The sequence below is a fragment of the Dipteris shenzhenensis genome, chromosome 11, assembly GCF_047967505.1.
Source record: "Dipteris shenzhenensis isolate YYH24624 ecotype China chromosome 11, Dip_SZ_1.0, whole genome shotgun sequence".
In the NCBI taxonomy this organism is placed as follows: Eukaryota; Viridiplantae; Streptophyta; class Polypodiopsida; order Gleicheniales; family Dipteridaceae; genus Dipteris; species Dipteris shenzhenensis.
In genome coordinates this window covers 4,463,134-4,478,679 of record NC_141606.1, presented here as the reverse complement: position 1 = coordinate 4,478,679, position 15,546 = coordinate 4,463,134, and the positions used below count along the sequence as shown (strand labels likewise).

The following is a 15,546-nucleotide window of genomic DNA, read 5'->3' as shown; positions in this document are numbered from 1 at the left end:
CCATAATTATAAAAAGGTTAAGACTTGTTGTGAGCATATTGGTCTATGAGCCATGTCTAGTGACCATCTACCTACATTGATCTTGAGGGTCTCTAGTTTGTATGCAATGTTACCCCCTCCTTTTCCCTTTTTTGTAACGACTACCTTTCCATTCTTTACATATGCCTTTTTGCCTCTCTTTTTTTGCATTTTTGGGTACCTCCATCTGCTCTACGAGTATCGGCTTCGCAAGAGGTCGTCATTATCGAGATAAAAGCGTCTTGCACAAGGTGAAGGAGGGCGAAGTTTCGCTACATCATATATGCAAAGCATCGCTAGCTAGCGGGCGACAAGCGCAGCATCGATGTGAGTTTCGCCAATTTAAAGTTTTGACTTGTCCGATTGTGATCCCTATGCGAGGAAGCAAGCAAAGATTCAAGGAGGCAAAAAAATCTAGATATTTAGCTGACTAAACCAGAACCACCATCGTCAAAACCAGCTGTTTTGGTTTGGGTAAACTAGCCCCCGTTGCCGTCCCCTCCATTCAACCTCTTCTCCTCCTCCATTTCTCCCTTCACCATCTCCCTTCTTCAGGTTATGGCGGAGCCATCGCGTTCTTGCATCCAGGAGCCTTCCATTTCTGCGTCCGATCAATCCTTAGATAACGCAGATAGAGTTTACGTTAACGACGTGTGCATCGGAGACTCAGATGATACCACACCTGCCCATATGAGCTCCTCGCCTTGCGGCAGCCAGCCTTCTTTATCAAGATGCAGCTCAGCGAGCTCGTTAGTCACTTTTGTGCAGTGTTCTGAATCCGACAGACCTACCTCCAACGAAGAAGATGTCTCCAGCGCCATGGTAAACATGGTTAATTGTTGCTTGTCTTCGTAGATTGAAACAGCCATGCATCTTTTCCGGCATTCTAACGTTTATTTGACATGGATTACTACAGAATACAGAGACGACATACTCTGTAGGCACACGTTGGACAGATGATAAGCACAGCTCTTATTTGAGTTCCATGGAAGAAACGTTTGTAAAAAATATGTATGACAGAGAATATTGTGCTCTCAGTCTGTGCGGCCAGGCACCTGATCACGTGGGTTTTGAAGATCAGGACTCTGCGGAATCGCAACCAAGGCTTGCCTTTGAGCCCACAGAGGTTTGTTTCTAGTTCTTCAGTTTCGTTTATGAGAGTCTGTTCTGCCTGAGGAGCTCATTTTAACCCTTCGTCTACCGTTTCATTTCCGCTGCAGTTTAAATGTTGCCAACGAGGAGGTTGGAGACCGATGGTTTTTGGCAAAACACTAATTCCCCTACGTACGGCCCGGGCAGTGCTGGCAAACCCTTGGGTAAAACACTTTCGGCCTCGGGCTTCCTGTACTTCTAATACGAACCTTGTGTCCGCCCCTCCTAATCCTCCCAACATCGAGGACGTTGAGAAAGTCGAGTCAGGACAAGATCCGGGCATGCCCTGTGCTTACAATCCAGAAAAGGTTCCACTTGTGGAGCATGTCTCTGGAATGTGGCAGGAAAGGCTGCATAGTCCTCAATTCACATCTAAGAACAAGCCAGGCAAGCTCCTCCTAAACTGAACAAAACTGATTTCAGCATGATGCTCTTAAGTTGTGTGCCTCATTGGAAGTGACTAATCAAGTATACATGCATGCAGTACTCCATGTAAGAGTCAGGACTTCAGTTTTTGCAGCCTTGCCTGCGTTTGGTGGAACGTGTGATCTGATAAATGTATTTAAATTTTGCCCTTCCAGATTCTGAAAGAAAGAAAGCCTGCTCAAATTTTGCTGTAGATGAGGATACAGAGGCTAGCAATAGAAAGAGAGATTTACAGCCGACTTCCAAACAGAGATCGTTCTTAAAGCAGAAGATGAGCAACACGTTTCAGAATGAGTAAAGGAGTTCTGTTTGGGTGCTAAAGATAGAGGTGGGCTAGTTTCGTAAGATATTTTTCAACATACAACGTCAATGCTTGACACAACATTTCTTTCAGACAACTTTTGGGTATTCTTCTTACACGAGACTAGAGCAGAATATTTAGTAACCATTGGTGAGGACAACCTCAGTAGTGATCCTTGTTGGACCCCTAAACGTTTCAAGGCCACTGCAAATCAACAGAAGACACCGTCAGATCTCATAGCTTCCTTGATTGAGTAAATGTGGATGTTCTTTACTCACCATCAGATTGTGCAAAACCATGTCGTGCAGACGCCATTGCGTGTGACAGAAAGTTCTTGGAATGGAACCGTTGCCTTGAAGCTACTTGCAGTGTTTACTCATTTAGAACGTGTACCCAGTCCTTGACAAGGTAACTGTAAAGCCACAAAAATAAAATGTGCTTAAGTGCAGATGACCACACCTGAGAAAGAGACATTCCATCATTAATCGATGTACTGTTTTATATATTCTCATTCTTAGGGAAAGCAAGGCTTCAGTCACTTATTGTTTAGTATGAATTTGTGAGCACGTGAAGTACATAGATAGGCATATAATGTTCCAGCGATGTGGTGTGCTGTTGGAAATTTGAGGTTGATTTGGACCCTTGGAAGAACCTCAGTTTTGTGACATTCAAGTCTCAGTGGAGATGTGCAAATCGAGCTGATGACTTTTAAGAATGCTAATAGCTGACGAGTCTGATAAAAGTTTAGGAAACATTGTATCGTCTTTGGGAAGGAAATATTGGAAGTCTCACTTGTCCCTGGAAGAAGGTATTGCTTTATTGATTTTCTCAATGATGTCCTCTTAATTTGTTTGGAGTTACATGGTCGTTCTTCAATTATGGTAAAGTGTGTTTTTAAGTGGTTGAACTTCCGTAGTCAAAGTGTCAGGTCAATCAGATGTGTGGTTATATTCTGGAAAAAACTTAAATGAGTATGCATATTGCGTGTGTGCCCAATTTCACTCATAGTTGCATTTGAAGTTGGTTCTCAAATTAGCTTAGGTCTGTGAGAGCTAGAGCTGTGGAAGGCAGGAGCGTTGGTTCTCAAGTCCATCTTCATCATCTGATCTTCTGGTTCTGGAAATCCTCGGCACTCCTATTATAGTGCTCTATTTGCTCTTCAAGTTTCACTCTGGCAGGGATAATGTCGGTGTGTGTTCTATGCGGTTCAATCCACGTGACATAGCTCAAGTCTCTGGTTGACGTTTGAATTTCTGTCTTGCATAAATGTATGGCCTGGCACCAATTTTCTGCGACTGTCAGGTTTATCCTGGGCCCCAAAAGTGTTGGTGTATTTTGTATGTGGGTCCATTCTCCATCTTACGGCTCTTTGAAGTCTCACACTGAATTGATTTAACCCTCATCTCGATGCTACGAATCCTTGCCTCATGTGGGACCTTCCAAAACCTAGACTGGAATGGAAGAGATATCCCAAGAAATGAACCCCAACCACTGCGAGAGAGAGATGCATGCCTTGTGCTTTATTCCAGGAGCCTATGTTACCTTCCAAGGCAATTACCAGCAGCATCTCTTTGAAAGAGAGGCTCACACTTAAGCTAGGTAACCAAATCTGCTCTTTCATCAGTATGTGTGTGAGATGAAAATCTCACCCCCAAAAAAAAAAGTGTGTGATGTCTCTGCAAAGGAAGACTTCGTGAGGTGGCAGCTCCATGTCCAGCAGCACCTTTGTGCCCTACGCATAACAAAAATGCATTGGCAGGTGATCCCTGAATCAGTGGTGCCAGACGTTGCAAATGAAATCTCATAACACACAGGCCTCTTGAGTTAACCCTCAATAATGGCCTGGGCAGGTGTTCCAACAGTTGAATCTTCTTCCATTTGCATACATCAAAACCTGTTGATGCTCTATTACCTTGAAGGATAATAGAGAACCATAGCACAACTCCCCTCTTGCCCTGCTGAATAAAATTTTGCACAAGAGGAGAAAGGTTGTAACAGCCATTGCTGTTGAGTGTTCTCCATGGGCGCCCCTTCCCTTGTGGGGGCTCGGCAGTAGTGATCAAAGACCTCGGAGGCAGAATCCCTCTGTAGCCAGTAATGCTGAGGAGCGCCCAGACAAAATTTTGTCATTGTGGGGATGTGGAGGTTGGTAACACCTATAGTCAGCTCGCAGTCAGGGAGGACCAGGCAACAGTAGAGCTTTGCTAGGGTAGAAGGATGCAACTGGTCTCGGGTGTACCTTGGTACTGAATGCCATTGGTAGATGTACACATATATAGGACAAGGGTGTAATTTTTATTTTGTTCTAATTTTGCATGTGTGCGGATGTCCACACTTGTAAGAGTGGAGCAACTGCCAGGTATGTAATGGATTTGCTCAGGCTTGGGTAGGTTTAGGTTTTTGTAAGGCTTTGTGCAACTCCTCCCTCTTGTAAGGGGGTGGTAAGTATATGCTTTGCAAGGTAGAGGATGTGATCTCCTCTTGCTGGACCCTTGAAATAAGAGGAGAATCGGCTACAAAGGGTTGGATTTCAAGGTAGTCGGGGTCCCTTGCTAGCTCATAATTTGAGCACAAAGGTGTCTCACGAATTTTGCTGGCAATAAAATAATTTGTTCCTTGTTTTCCCGACTTTCTATCACCCTCTATCTGCCTTGCGTATAATTTAGTGGAAGTTGTCCATTGCTAGCTACAAAAAAAAAGGTTTTAACACTAGGTTCCCCTTGAGGCCCAATGGAGTGAAGCTCAAACCCCAAGTCCACATTTTTCAAATTAGAAATTAGAAAATTGTTTAGGCAATGAGACTCCTCCCTACCAGCGGTTGTAATGTGATCTTGCTCTCCAAGCATTGAGTTATCATGAAGCGACCCTCCCTATATGTACTAGGAGCACACTTGCCTTGTGCCTTCACAAAGACTAGTTGATTTTCCTCAAATGTTGAGTCCACAGCCACGTCGTATTGTATTGTATTCGTCCATATCGTAATTGTCCACAATCTTTTCTTCCACAAACTAATTTGAGTTTTTTGATTCTTACCACTATGTGCTTTATTGGTTTGGGGGCTTAGCTTCTCTCCCATTGAGCGGACGTGTTTTGTGACCTAGATTCTTGGTGAAAGGGTGTTACAACATATATGCCAATTCTTGCAAAAGGTGTAGTGATGAGGATGGTTTGCAAGACATTGGGGTGCGGATAAGACCCTAGAGGTCTTTTAGCACTCTAGATGAAGTACTAGACATCTCTCTAAATGGCTTTCCACCAACAGACCTGTTGAATCATTCTATTTCCTTGGCATCCCGTGGTCTTATAAAATCTAGTAAGGATCACTACTTCGATCTCATTGTAAAACTACTTGTCTTCTATTGGTTTCCTCTAGGTTATAAAGCTTTTTGGCATGAGTTGCAAACTTCATCTTATTATTTAAGACACGCTTAAACAAGGGTCGAGCCAACCCTGGAGGGATCAAACGTGTGGTGGCCAAGTGCAAATCTCCATTATACTTTTGTTGCTATACTCTTGCTGCTCCATCTATATCACATCAAATCCACAGGTTAGTGTAAATCCTGGTTAACTTAGATGTCTGGCCTAGATAAACCCTACATGCAAGCCTTTTCCATGGCAAAGAGGATGGATATTTCACTCAAAGGGAATGGGTTGAGGGGAGAAACTTTGCTTTTGATGTGGGGATATTGTGATAGGCACAGCTTCGGCCATCACCATTGTCGTTGGCTAAACCTCTCGATGGTGTAGTCAAAACTCCAAAGGAACATAGCCCATCGGCTTGGTAACCTAGTCAAGTTTTTGGATTTTCTCTAGGGCTTTCAAGGGGGAATGATGCGTATGGATCTCGAACTTGGACTATGCGGGTAGGTTCTAAATTGTTTGACCCCATCTACGGCTGTTAGGAGTTGTTGCTCCGTGCCTTCTTTGTTCTCAGTAAGTATGACAGACATGAAGATTTTTGAGGCATCACATCGGATGGTTATGCTAGGAGTAGGGCTAAAGGTAGTATGTCTTTTAGCTTTTGGAAGGCTTCTTGCATGGGAGCCCTCCATCAAAGGCCATAGCTTTTCTAGGATGCAAGTCAAAGAGAGAGCCTCGGTTGCATATTGGTTGATGAACTTTCGGTAGCAGCCTATCAGAGTTAAAAAGGTCTTGATTTGGTTTTTAGTTTTAGGAATGGGAATGTCTCTTATGGATTTAACCTTCTTACGAAGGAGTTCTCACGTGCTATGTAGAGGAGTGTCGATGGAAAGATTGCACACTTTTGGCTAAAGGGAAGGTTGGGTTCTTTAATCTTGATGAGACCCTTTCTAGATGAAGAGGTGCTCTTCAGAAATTTAGAGAAGATGTTCATGTCATTGATGCAGACTAAGACACATTCCAATTTCACGTTCTCGAGGACTTGCTCCATGAGCGTTAGCACTAGATAAGTTGAAAGGAATTAGATAGCCAGTGTCTCATAATGGAGCAAGCCTTGTGAAGATATATTCTTTCTTTATCTTGATCTTGAAGGGAACCCAGAGACTAGGTTTGAGGAGGAAAATATGGTTTGAGCACAAGAATAGAGGCAAGGTATGAGTAAAGGTATGAAGTGAAGAGCATGCTTGGCAAGGAGGCATTATTCCACATGTGAGCAAGCAATGCAAAGTATGTACTCAATCTATAAGAGGGAGGTCATCTTCATGCAATAATATATGCAAGCTCTCAAGTCTCTTTATGAGCACAAGTCTCAATCTTGTAACCTAATTGAACTTAAGTCTGTGCTTAATTAGCTTAGCTTACCATCATCATGTGGGCATTCAGGTTGCATCCACCTTAGATTAGTGCTGTCATTATATAGAAACAATGTCCGTTTAAGCAATGTTTTCATTAGTAGGAGATCTTGATCCGTGCTTTTAACATGATATTAAAGCCCTCGCCTTCCTCATAGTCTTTTCTTGTGTGAGCTTGAAGATGTGAGACATTGAGTGTATGAAAGATCATCCTCTTTGAGTGTTTTTGTATGAAGAGTCTTCATTCCTCCTTAGACTGCAATTCTCTCCTTTAGTGGTGGTGACAATGTGTATGAGTTTTTGCCTATTCTAGAACTTCCTATTGATTTGAAGTGAAGCTTGTATCCTTGCATTCTACTATCTACATTCACATTTGTGACCTCTAAGATCTATAACTTACCTTGTGTAAGAAATTTGTAGTAATATGTAGAAGAGACGCCTTGTTTTTTCAATGGTTTGGGCGGTTTTTTGTTTACTCTTGGGTTGTTTAGTGACATACACTAGGACGCATGAAGACTCAGACTAACTTAACAGTCGGAACTAGCCCTATATCCCATAAAATTTTATCCTCCGGAGTATTTAGCATGTAGTGAAGGGATAACATTAGTTCGACTACAACAAACAAGAAGCTAGGCCTCTACTCCACCCAGCTACAACAAGCTCTCAGGAAACACAAATCTATAGCCAACACATGCAGCATACAAACAGAGAAAAAGTGCAACAAATGCCAACAACCTCAACATACTTAGATGGTATCAAGTGCAAATTTAGGTGCAAACAACATCCCATGATATGTGACACATCAAATTGCAAAGTCTACACAAACAAGCTACACATCAACTACAAAAAAGTCATAGGCAATGCCAAGACATGCAACTACAGCACCTACGGAAATGCAAAGCATACCAATGCCCATAGAGGAATGTAGACAGATGTGTTGGATGTTGATTAAGGACCCAATTAAAGATCTGAAGCCTGAGCACAGAGCAACCTTCAAGAGCATCACGACGACGACAACTGAGCTAAGAGAAGAAACAAACAATATGAGCAAATGGTGCTTGTAATGCAGCAGACTACAAGGAAGCAAACAAGGAGGAGGTATATGTGGAACAACCACCGGGTTTTGTGATCCCTGGTTTAGAAGGTAAAGTCTGTAAACTGAAGAAGGCACTTTACAGGCTGAAACAGCCCCACGAGCATGGTACCAGCGAATTGATGCCTATTTTTTGCAAAACGGGTTCAGGAGGAGCCCATCTGATGCAAATTTGTATATCTTCAGAGAAGGAGGCAGGTGTATGATCGTGGTCCTTTATGTGGATGACCTTGTTATAACAGGGAACCATGAAGAGAAGATCTCGCAGACAAAGCATTTGCTAGGAAGAGAGATTGAAATGACAGACCTCGGACTGATGCATTTCTGTTTGGGGATTGAAGTTTGGCAAGAGCCGAATCAGATCTTCATTTCACAACTGAAGTATGCTGGAGAGATACTGAAGGCATTTGGCATGGCTGAGTGCAAGACAGTTGGTACCCCTATGGAGGTTGACGTGAAGCTCTCAAACAAGGATTCATCACCACTGGTGGATGAAGCGAAGTATAGAAGGCTTGTGGGCAGCTTGATTTACTTGTGCAACATGCGGCCGGACATCAGCTTTGCGACTGGTGTACTAAGCAGGTTTTCCAATAAGCCCCGGGAGAACCATTGGAGGGTAGGGATGCAGGTGCTGAAATACATCAAAGGCACACTTGATTATGGCATCACCGCTAAAGAGGCCAGCACTTCTTAAGCACAAGTCTTGGACCAATGGTCCAATGCTACTGAAGTCATTCCTTAATAAGCCTAGGTCACCTTGCAAATGAAAAAGCTTAAGGAGGCATATACATCCATCTACCATAAGTATAAAGAAAAAATGGATGAGATGCAATCCCAAAAGCTAGTCATCTCCAAGCTTGAACTCCAATTGCTAGTACAATAATGAGGCAATGGAAGACAACACCAATGAAGTCCCACTACAATGCACAACGGTGGTGTACCAAGAGTTTGTGGGTGCTCTACAAGCAGAAGATCACCTCAAAGCACGAGTGCTTATCCAATGGAAGCAACTCCAACTCAGGATCATATCCGCTCATCCAACAATCAAATGGGAACATCCTATAGGGGAAAAAAATCTACGCATAATTTGCCAAGACTTTTCCGAAGATGAAACAAATATCTTCTGTCTGTCTACACATGCCGAGGGCATGCAAGAGGAAGAATCGGTTGTTCTTGATGCTGATATGCAACCTGTGTGGCAAGAAAGGGTAATGCGAAAGGCACATCTGGTAGAAGAAAAACACAGGATGACTACAGAAAGGATCAACACACACATTCAAGCATGCGACATGTGGTGAAAAAGGGCCATGTTGCAAGTCAATCCAGTTAGTAGCCCAACTCAGTAGAGCCAATGGCAACCACATCGTCTTGCCATGAAGGTGCTACACATGGCACCATACCACATAAGGAGTGTAACCCCCCCCTTACTAGCATGTGAACACATGGAACCATACAACATAACATCATAACCCCTTACTAGGATGTGACACATAGGCCATTATGTTCACACTCATCAAGATGTTAACAAGCCATAACTTCTTATCTAGTAAGAATTCAAATAAGGTCCAAAAATGAAAAGTGATCAATTTTTTGAGCTTTATGCACTCATCACATCAGGAATATTGTATGCAATTTGACATTTTTATATTGAAGAGATTCAATTCATAAGACCTTTGCAAATGGCATTAAACACCTCATGTGTTAAGAGGTTCAATCGTGAAGGGATACAATGGGCAAAGTATATACCTCATAGCAATACATCTAGTATGAGACAACATGATGATTTACAGAGTTTAGAGGGTGGAGTGTAATTAAATAAGGAAGTAGAAGATGCACAAGAAGATGGATTATTGGAGGAAAGACAAATTGAATGGTGCATTAAAAAATTGTTCTCATAGCGATCCATTTAGTTTGAGACAACAATATGGTTTACAAAGCTTAGAGGGTGGAACGTTGTTCTCGATTGGTTCATCTTGATAATGCCTTCCCCGACTAGATGTGTGATTGGCAAAGCTGATCTAGATCATCTTCGTTACATGATGCTATTACATGTTTCCTGTTCTAGCCTCTACCACCTATCACCTCGATAGGTTGGTACTAGATAGTGACTTTATGAAGATTAATACGTTAAAAATACTGTGCATTATGATAGTCAGTTGTGTTGCATATTTTTGGGACTGGATTGCGGCTTAATGCCCCATTGTTTTAGAAATTGGTAGTTGCTATATTGGAAGATGCAAAGAGTAGAAAACATCACCATGAAGAGGTGTCACCTATTGATCATGCTCTACAAAACAATTGGAAAGCTTAAAAATCGCATTAAGGATATTTTGAAGTGCGGATACACAATAGAAGGGCCTACATGTTGCAAGATAGAGAAGAAATATGGCCCTAAATAGAACACTTTTTGTTCTAATTGGCAATTTGTTCTCCTCATTGGCATTGGCATCCAATGTGGCATCCTTGTAGGTTAATTGAGAGCTTTGTCTGCCTATGTATATCTTTTTTGTTTCCAAGAATAAACCTCTTTGCATCTTGTTGTAGTGGGAAGACTATACAATTTACTTGAAGAAGTGGAAGAGTCTACTAGTCAATGTGCATCTGTGGGGCTCTACTATAGCATATGCCGAGCATAGTTCAATCACCTCCCAATGCTTGCACATCCAATAGGACACTATACGATTCTCAGGGCTTGTGTTGCATGCGGCCTTCCCTTGATCTAATATGTTTTGCCAACCTATGTTCAAGGCAGGATGAATTTTTGGAGTGTGGTTGCATGCAAACTATCACTGATGCTGCAACTTAGATGGTTTTGGGTTGCTATATCATTCGCTCCCTCAAATACTCAAAGGGCAAGTTATTTTATCATTGCTTCATTACTGAAATGTATCACATATGATAACTTTGTTTCACATGCATGATATCAATTTCTCTTTTGCCTTTTGCCACCCTGAACCTGTTTTAAACCATTGTTATAGCACTTTTAGCCTCTTTTCTACAAATTTTAACACTTTTTCGAGGCCTTTTAGCATTTTGATCACTTGTAGAGACTTTAAGACAATACTAAGAAGGTTTAATCACTCTTCAGCTTCTCTTAGCATTCTTTGAGCATTTTTTAGCACTCTTGTGGCACTTCCTAGGACAGTTTAGCACTTTTGCAACAATTTTTTGAACTTTTTTGGCACTTTTTTACACTTTTTGCAACTTTTAGCACTTCTTGGAACTTCTTGGAAATACGAAGCACTTTTAAGAAAATTTTTGAGTCTTTTTAGCACTTGCACAAGCTTTTAGCACTTTAATGGTAGTCTCTAGGACTCTTTCACACTACTTGAGCACTCTTTAGCACTATCTAGGTATATTTTAGTACTTTTTTGGCACTTTCTTGCACTTTTTAACACCTTTAGCATGTTTGAGCACTTTTTAGCATAGAGAACACTTTTTAGCACGTTTTGAGCACTTTGTAGTACGTTTCTAGTGCTTGTTTACACTTTTTGACCCTTTAGCATTCTTAGAAATTTTTAATAATACCAAGCACTCTTGAGCACTCTTTAGCATTGTTTGAGCATGTTTTTGCACTTCCTGAGCACTTTAGCATAGTCGAGCACTTTTTGGGCTTTTTAGCACCTCTAGGCACTTCTAAACAATACCAAGCAATTTTTCATCACTGTTCAACTCCCTTAGCACTCTTTGAGCACTTTTGAACACTTATGGAACTTAGGACTCTTTGGCCAACACTTTTCAGCACTTTTGAACATTCTTTAGTCAATTTTTAGGACTCTTTAGCACTTTTCAGCAATTGTTGAACACTTTTTGGGCACTTTTAGGACTTTTATGTACTTTTTAAAATTGCTTTATCACTTTTTGGGTAGTTTGTGAGCACTCTTCTCTATAAATGGAGAGGATTGCGAGTCTATGCAGTTAAAGTGCTAATATAGCACATGAATCTATTATTTATACAATATCACTATATACATATAGTGCAATGGCTCCAACCTAGACACGGGCGACCTAAGAGACTCCTAAGCTAGACTCCAACAAAAAAAAAGTGACTCCTAATCTAGACTTCAACAAATGACCCTGCATGCATATATATGACTATTGCGAGGCCAAATATTTGTTATGTACTGCACTTGAATAGTTTATGGAAAATTTAAAATAGTCTCATTGCAATGTAGCCAAGGGAGTCTTGAGATCCATTAGAGGTGCAAGGCAACTTGGAATTGAATACAGAGGAAGTCATCAAAGGTTGCATGGATACTATGACAATGTGACTGCAAGAGATCATGAGACCAAAGAATCCACACAAGGATATGCATTTTTACTTGTTGGTAAAGGTGCTATATCATACTTGTCAAACAAGCAACTAAACATGAATTTTCCCTTGGTAAAGGTGCTATATCATGGTTCTCAAATAAGAAGCCAACTGTTTCTTTATCTTCAACAAAAGTAGAATATAGGGCACTCACCAACAAATGCATGTGAGGCTATATGGCTCAGAAGACTATTGTGAAAAACAAATTACTTTGATGAGTCAACAATATATTGTGATAATCAATTGACTCAAGCATTAGCCAAGAATCCAGTATATCACTCCAAGACAAAGCACATTGGTGTCAAAAAGCACTTCATCAGAGAAAGAGTGGTACTTAATGACATCACATTGCAACATTGTGACAACAAAGAGAATGTTGCAGATGTCTTTACCAAACCAATTGGAAAATAGCTTTTTGAGAAGTACTGACAAGCTCTTGGTTTGACTCAGAGGAAAGAGATTCCCATTAAAAGGGTGTGATGGAATGTAATGTTCAGTCCTTCTTCGATTCCCCATAATCATCATCTTAAGGGAAGGCCTACTTTGTGATATTGCCTTAAGGGAAGGTGTTGAGGACATCATGAGTTATCATATGTGCATAGTACTAACACATAGAGTGCTAAAATGCATAAGGGTTGGAAACCCCAAACCCTAACCCTAAAGGGGCTTGTATATATTCTTTATTTTCAACTAAATCTAATGTACAATTAGCCATTTATGGTGTGCTCTCTAGCTATGCCCTCTCTCATCATCTCCACTCTTCTCCTCTCCTTCTCCATATTTGCTTAGTATAAGTGCTAAAGTAGAGTATAAATCCATTATACTTAAAATGATAGATACTATAATTTATCATTCCTTAGAAAATTTTAATCTTCATATATAATAACCTTATGGATTGAAGGTTTATGACCTTACAATGCTAAGTAGGAAATCTCAAAAGAAGTAAAAGGTTGACAAAATTTCACATAGGGTGCATGAATGCAAGTGTTGAAGCAAGGAACATTATATTGTTGTTTTTTAGGAAAAATACATTTGTCTTATATTGATCAAAAAAAGATATTACAATATTTTTTATAACCACAACCTCCTCTCATGACGTGAAAATAAAGCCATCTTTGCCAAAACATTGCTAGACAACCAAACATTCCATATTTAGAGACATTTCCAACATGCTGATAGTTCCTCCTCTTTAACTTTGGTATAGTCCTAAAGAGTGTCCTTTTGCAAGCTCTTGTTTGTCACAATTTCCCTTTAGAACTTTCCCTTTCATGATCATCAATCTTCTTTTGTAGTCGATGGTGGCTTCATTAAAATCCAAGAGACCTTGGTCTACATTCTTGCTCCTTGTAATCCAAACCAAAAAGGTTATGCCAAAGTTTGTTTTAAAATTATTGAATTGTTGGTGAATGGCATTTGTAGCCATTTCTTCTTTGTCCAAGAGAAATACATATAACCTTTTCCTTAAAAAGTGTACAATCTCACCCAATTTTCTAGGAACACAATAGCGGGACGAGAGCTTGGTAAGAAACCCACTAGCAGATGCATCTTCAACCATTCTATTCAATCAAGATGAATCTCTTTACCAATGGTGACAATGGCATAGTTATTTGAGAAGTGGGAAGTAGCCTCGAAATTTGTTGGCTGTTAGTCCAAGGTTGTCGTGTATTTCCTAATGATGTGGCACCATTTATGAACCACCCTTTTATTTCTAGACTTCGGTTTCTCAATCGAACAAAATGATGGAGAGTCTTATGTTGTTTCAGAACTAGTAAGGCTAGTAGAATGTGATGTTTTGGAGAAAGCAGTGGAAAAATAAGCCTCCTTTAAAATATTGCAAGTGGTGGGAACAATGTGAGCAAGGGAGCCTTCTACTTGAAGTGAAGGGATAAGTGTGCGCTTTTCTACTTCGCTCTCCCATGTAAAAGGAGTGAGAAGAAGGCATAGTAGATTGTCAATTTCAAAAGATTGAGGAGGTTCATAGTGCTTTCTAATTCATTGAAAGAATAAGTAAACTTCTTTCTAGGACTCTATGCATGAGTGTCTATTAATAGCGAGTTTGCTAATAAAATTCAAAACATTATATTTTGCAATTGTTGAATGAATATTTCACTTATTTATTTGTATTTGTTTGCAGGTTTGTAGCAAAAGAAAATAAGGGGGAATATATCATTGATATCCCAGAAGTTGTAAAATAAGACCTTGTCCCAACTAGGCAAACTATGAGTACAACACTATCCTAGCCTAAAGATAGTCGGGGGATGCAATCCCACCTTATTTTATAATGTTTAAACTTAAATGAAATTTCAAAACAATATTATGATCCCATTTTTTTCTTTTATATTTTACTTATTTCTTTATGGAGTGAAGTGTTACAATTAGTAAATGTTTAATCTAGCACGACCATAATGTAGAGACCCATTCAACCCCATTCTTGTTTAGAGGGCTCATTGCAAGGTAAAGATGGCAAAGATGAATGTGTTATGGTCTGTAAATAAAGCTCCCATAATGTTATCTAGGAATCCATTACCACATTATGCACTTTAATGGTGTCGTCAGTCTCTATTCCCTAAGCATCTAGAGAGGCGGGTGCACTCATATTAAATTTTAATGGAAATCCTTCCACAATGGGATGAACACTTTTTGATTTTGAAAGAGAGAGTGTCACACACATTGCGTAGAAAGATGAACACACCTTCTTGCAGTGGGAAACCATCTACTTTGATGTCTTTATATGGAGTTGTGCAAATATTTTCAATATTGTTAGCCAAATAAAATGTTATTTCCCAGAGTTGTTCAGCCAAGACAATTGTCAAGCCAATCTTCTTAAAAAATAAGGAAACCTTTTGGGAGTGGATGGGAGTGGAAGAGTTGATTCAACAAACACAATATGCCTTGATTCAATAAACACAATATGCCTAGAAGTGTAATCCTTGATTCAACAAACATAATATGCTCATAGTGGATGATATTTTGTCCAAGGTTGTAGCCAATACTTGTGATGCATACCTTGTTCTTTCTAAGTTCAAAGACTAGCTCCCACATCAACTAGGAAACGTCCTTGTGCCACAAGTGTTCGATTGGCTATGATGATGGCTATGCTCTAGCAACCACAAGGAATTTGCATCAGGGGATTTCTTCAAAGACCAAGGTGAAGGTGAGTGTTTCTCCTGTTTTAAAAAGTGAAGATGAGTGCACATTTGAGTTAAGGTGGCTAATTTATTTCATGTAAACTTGTATACTTAAGAGGATCTTTGAAACCCATATATAAATATTTGTAATTAAACGGATCTTAAAATCCAAGTGACTACGATTAATGTATATAGTTGTATGAACACATCTAATGTATGCTTCTCCATTAGTACAAGTGAATTCATATTTGGAGGGCTCATTGCAAGGTAAAGATGGCAAAGATCAATGTGGTGTGGTTTGTAAATAAAGTTGCCATAATATTGTCTAGGAATCCATTGCCCTA

At 40.2% G+C, this 15,546-nt stretch overlaps 1 protein-coding gene across 1 annotated transcript; it reads left to right on the top strand.

Annotated features, from left to right (window-relative positions):
• Positions 1–505: 505 nt before the first annotated feature.
• Positions 506–2,677, top strand: LOC147896515 (uncharacterized). Its single transcript, XM_087382096.1, has 4 exons — positions 506–840; positions 935–1,144; positions 1,239–1,557; positions 1,752–2,677. Exons 1-4 carry the CDS (start codon positions 577–579, stop codon positions 1,892–1,894), a joined length of 936 nt encoding a protein of 311 aa, XP_087238222.1. The 5' UTR covers positions 506–576; the 3' UTR covers positions 1,895–2,677.
• Positions 2,678–15,546: the final 12,869 nt, after the last annotated feature.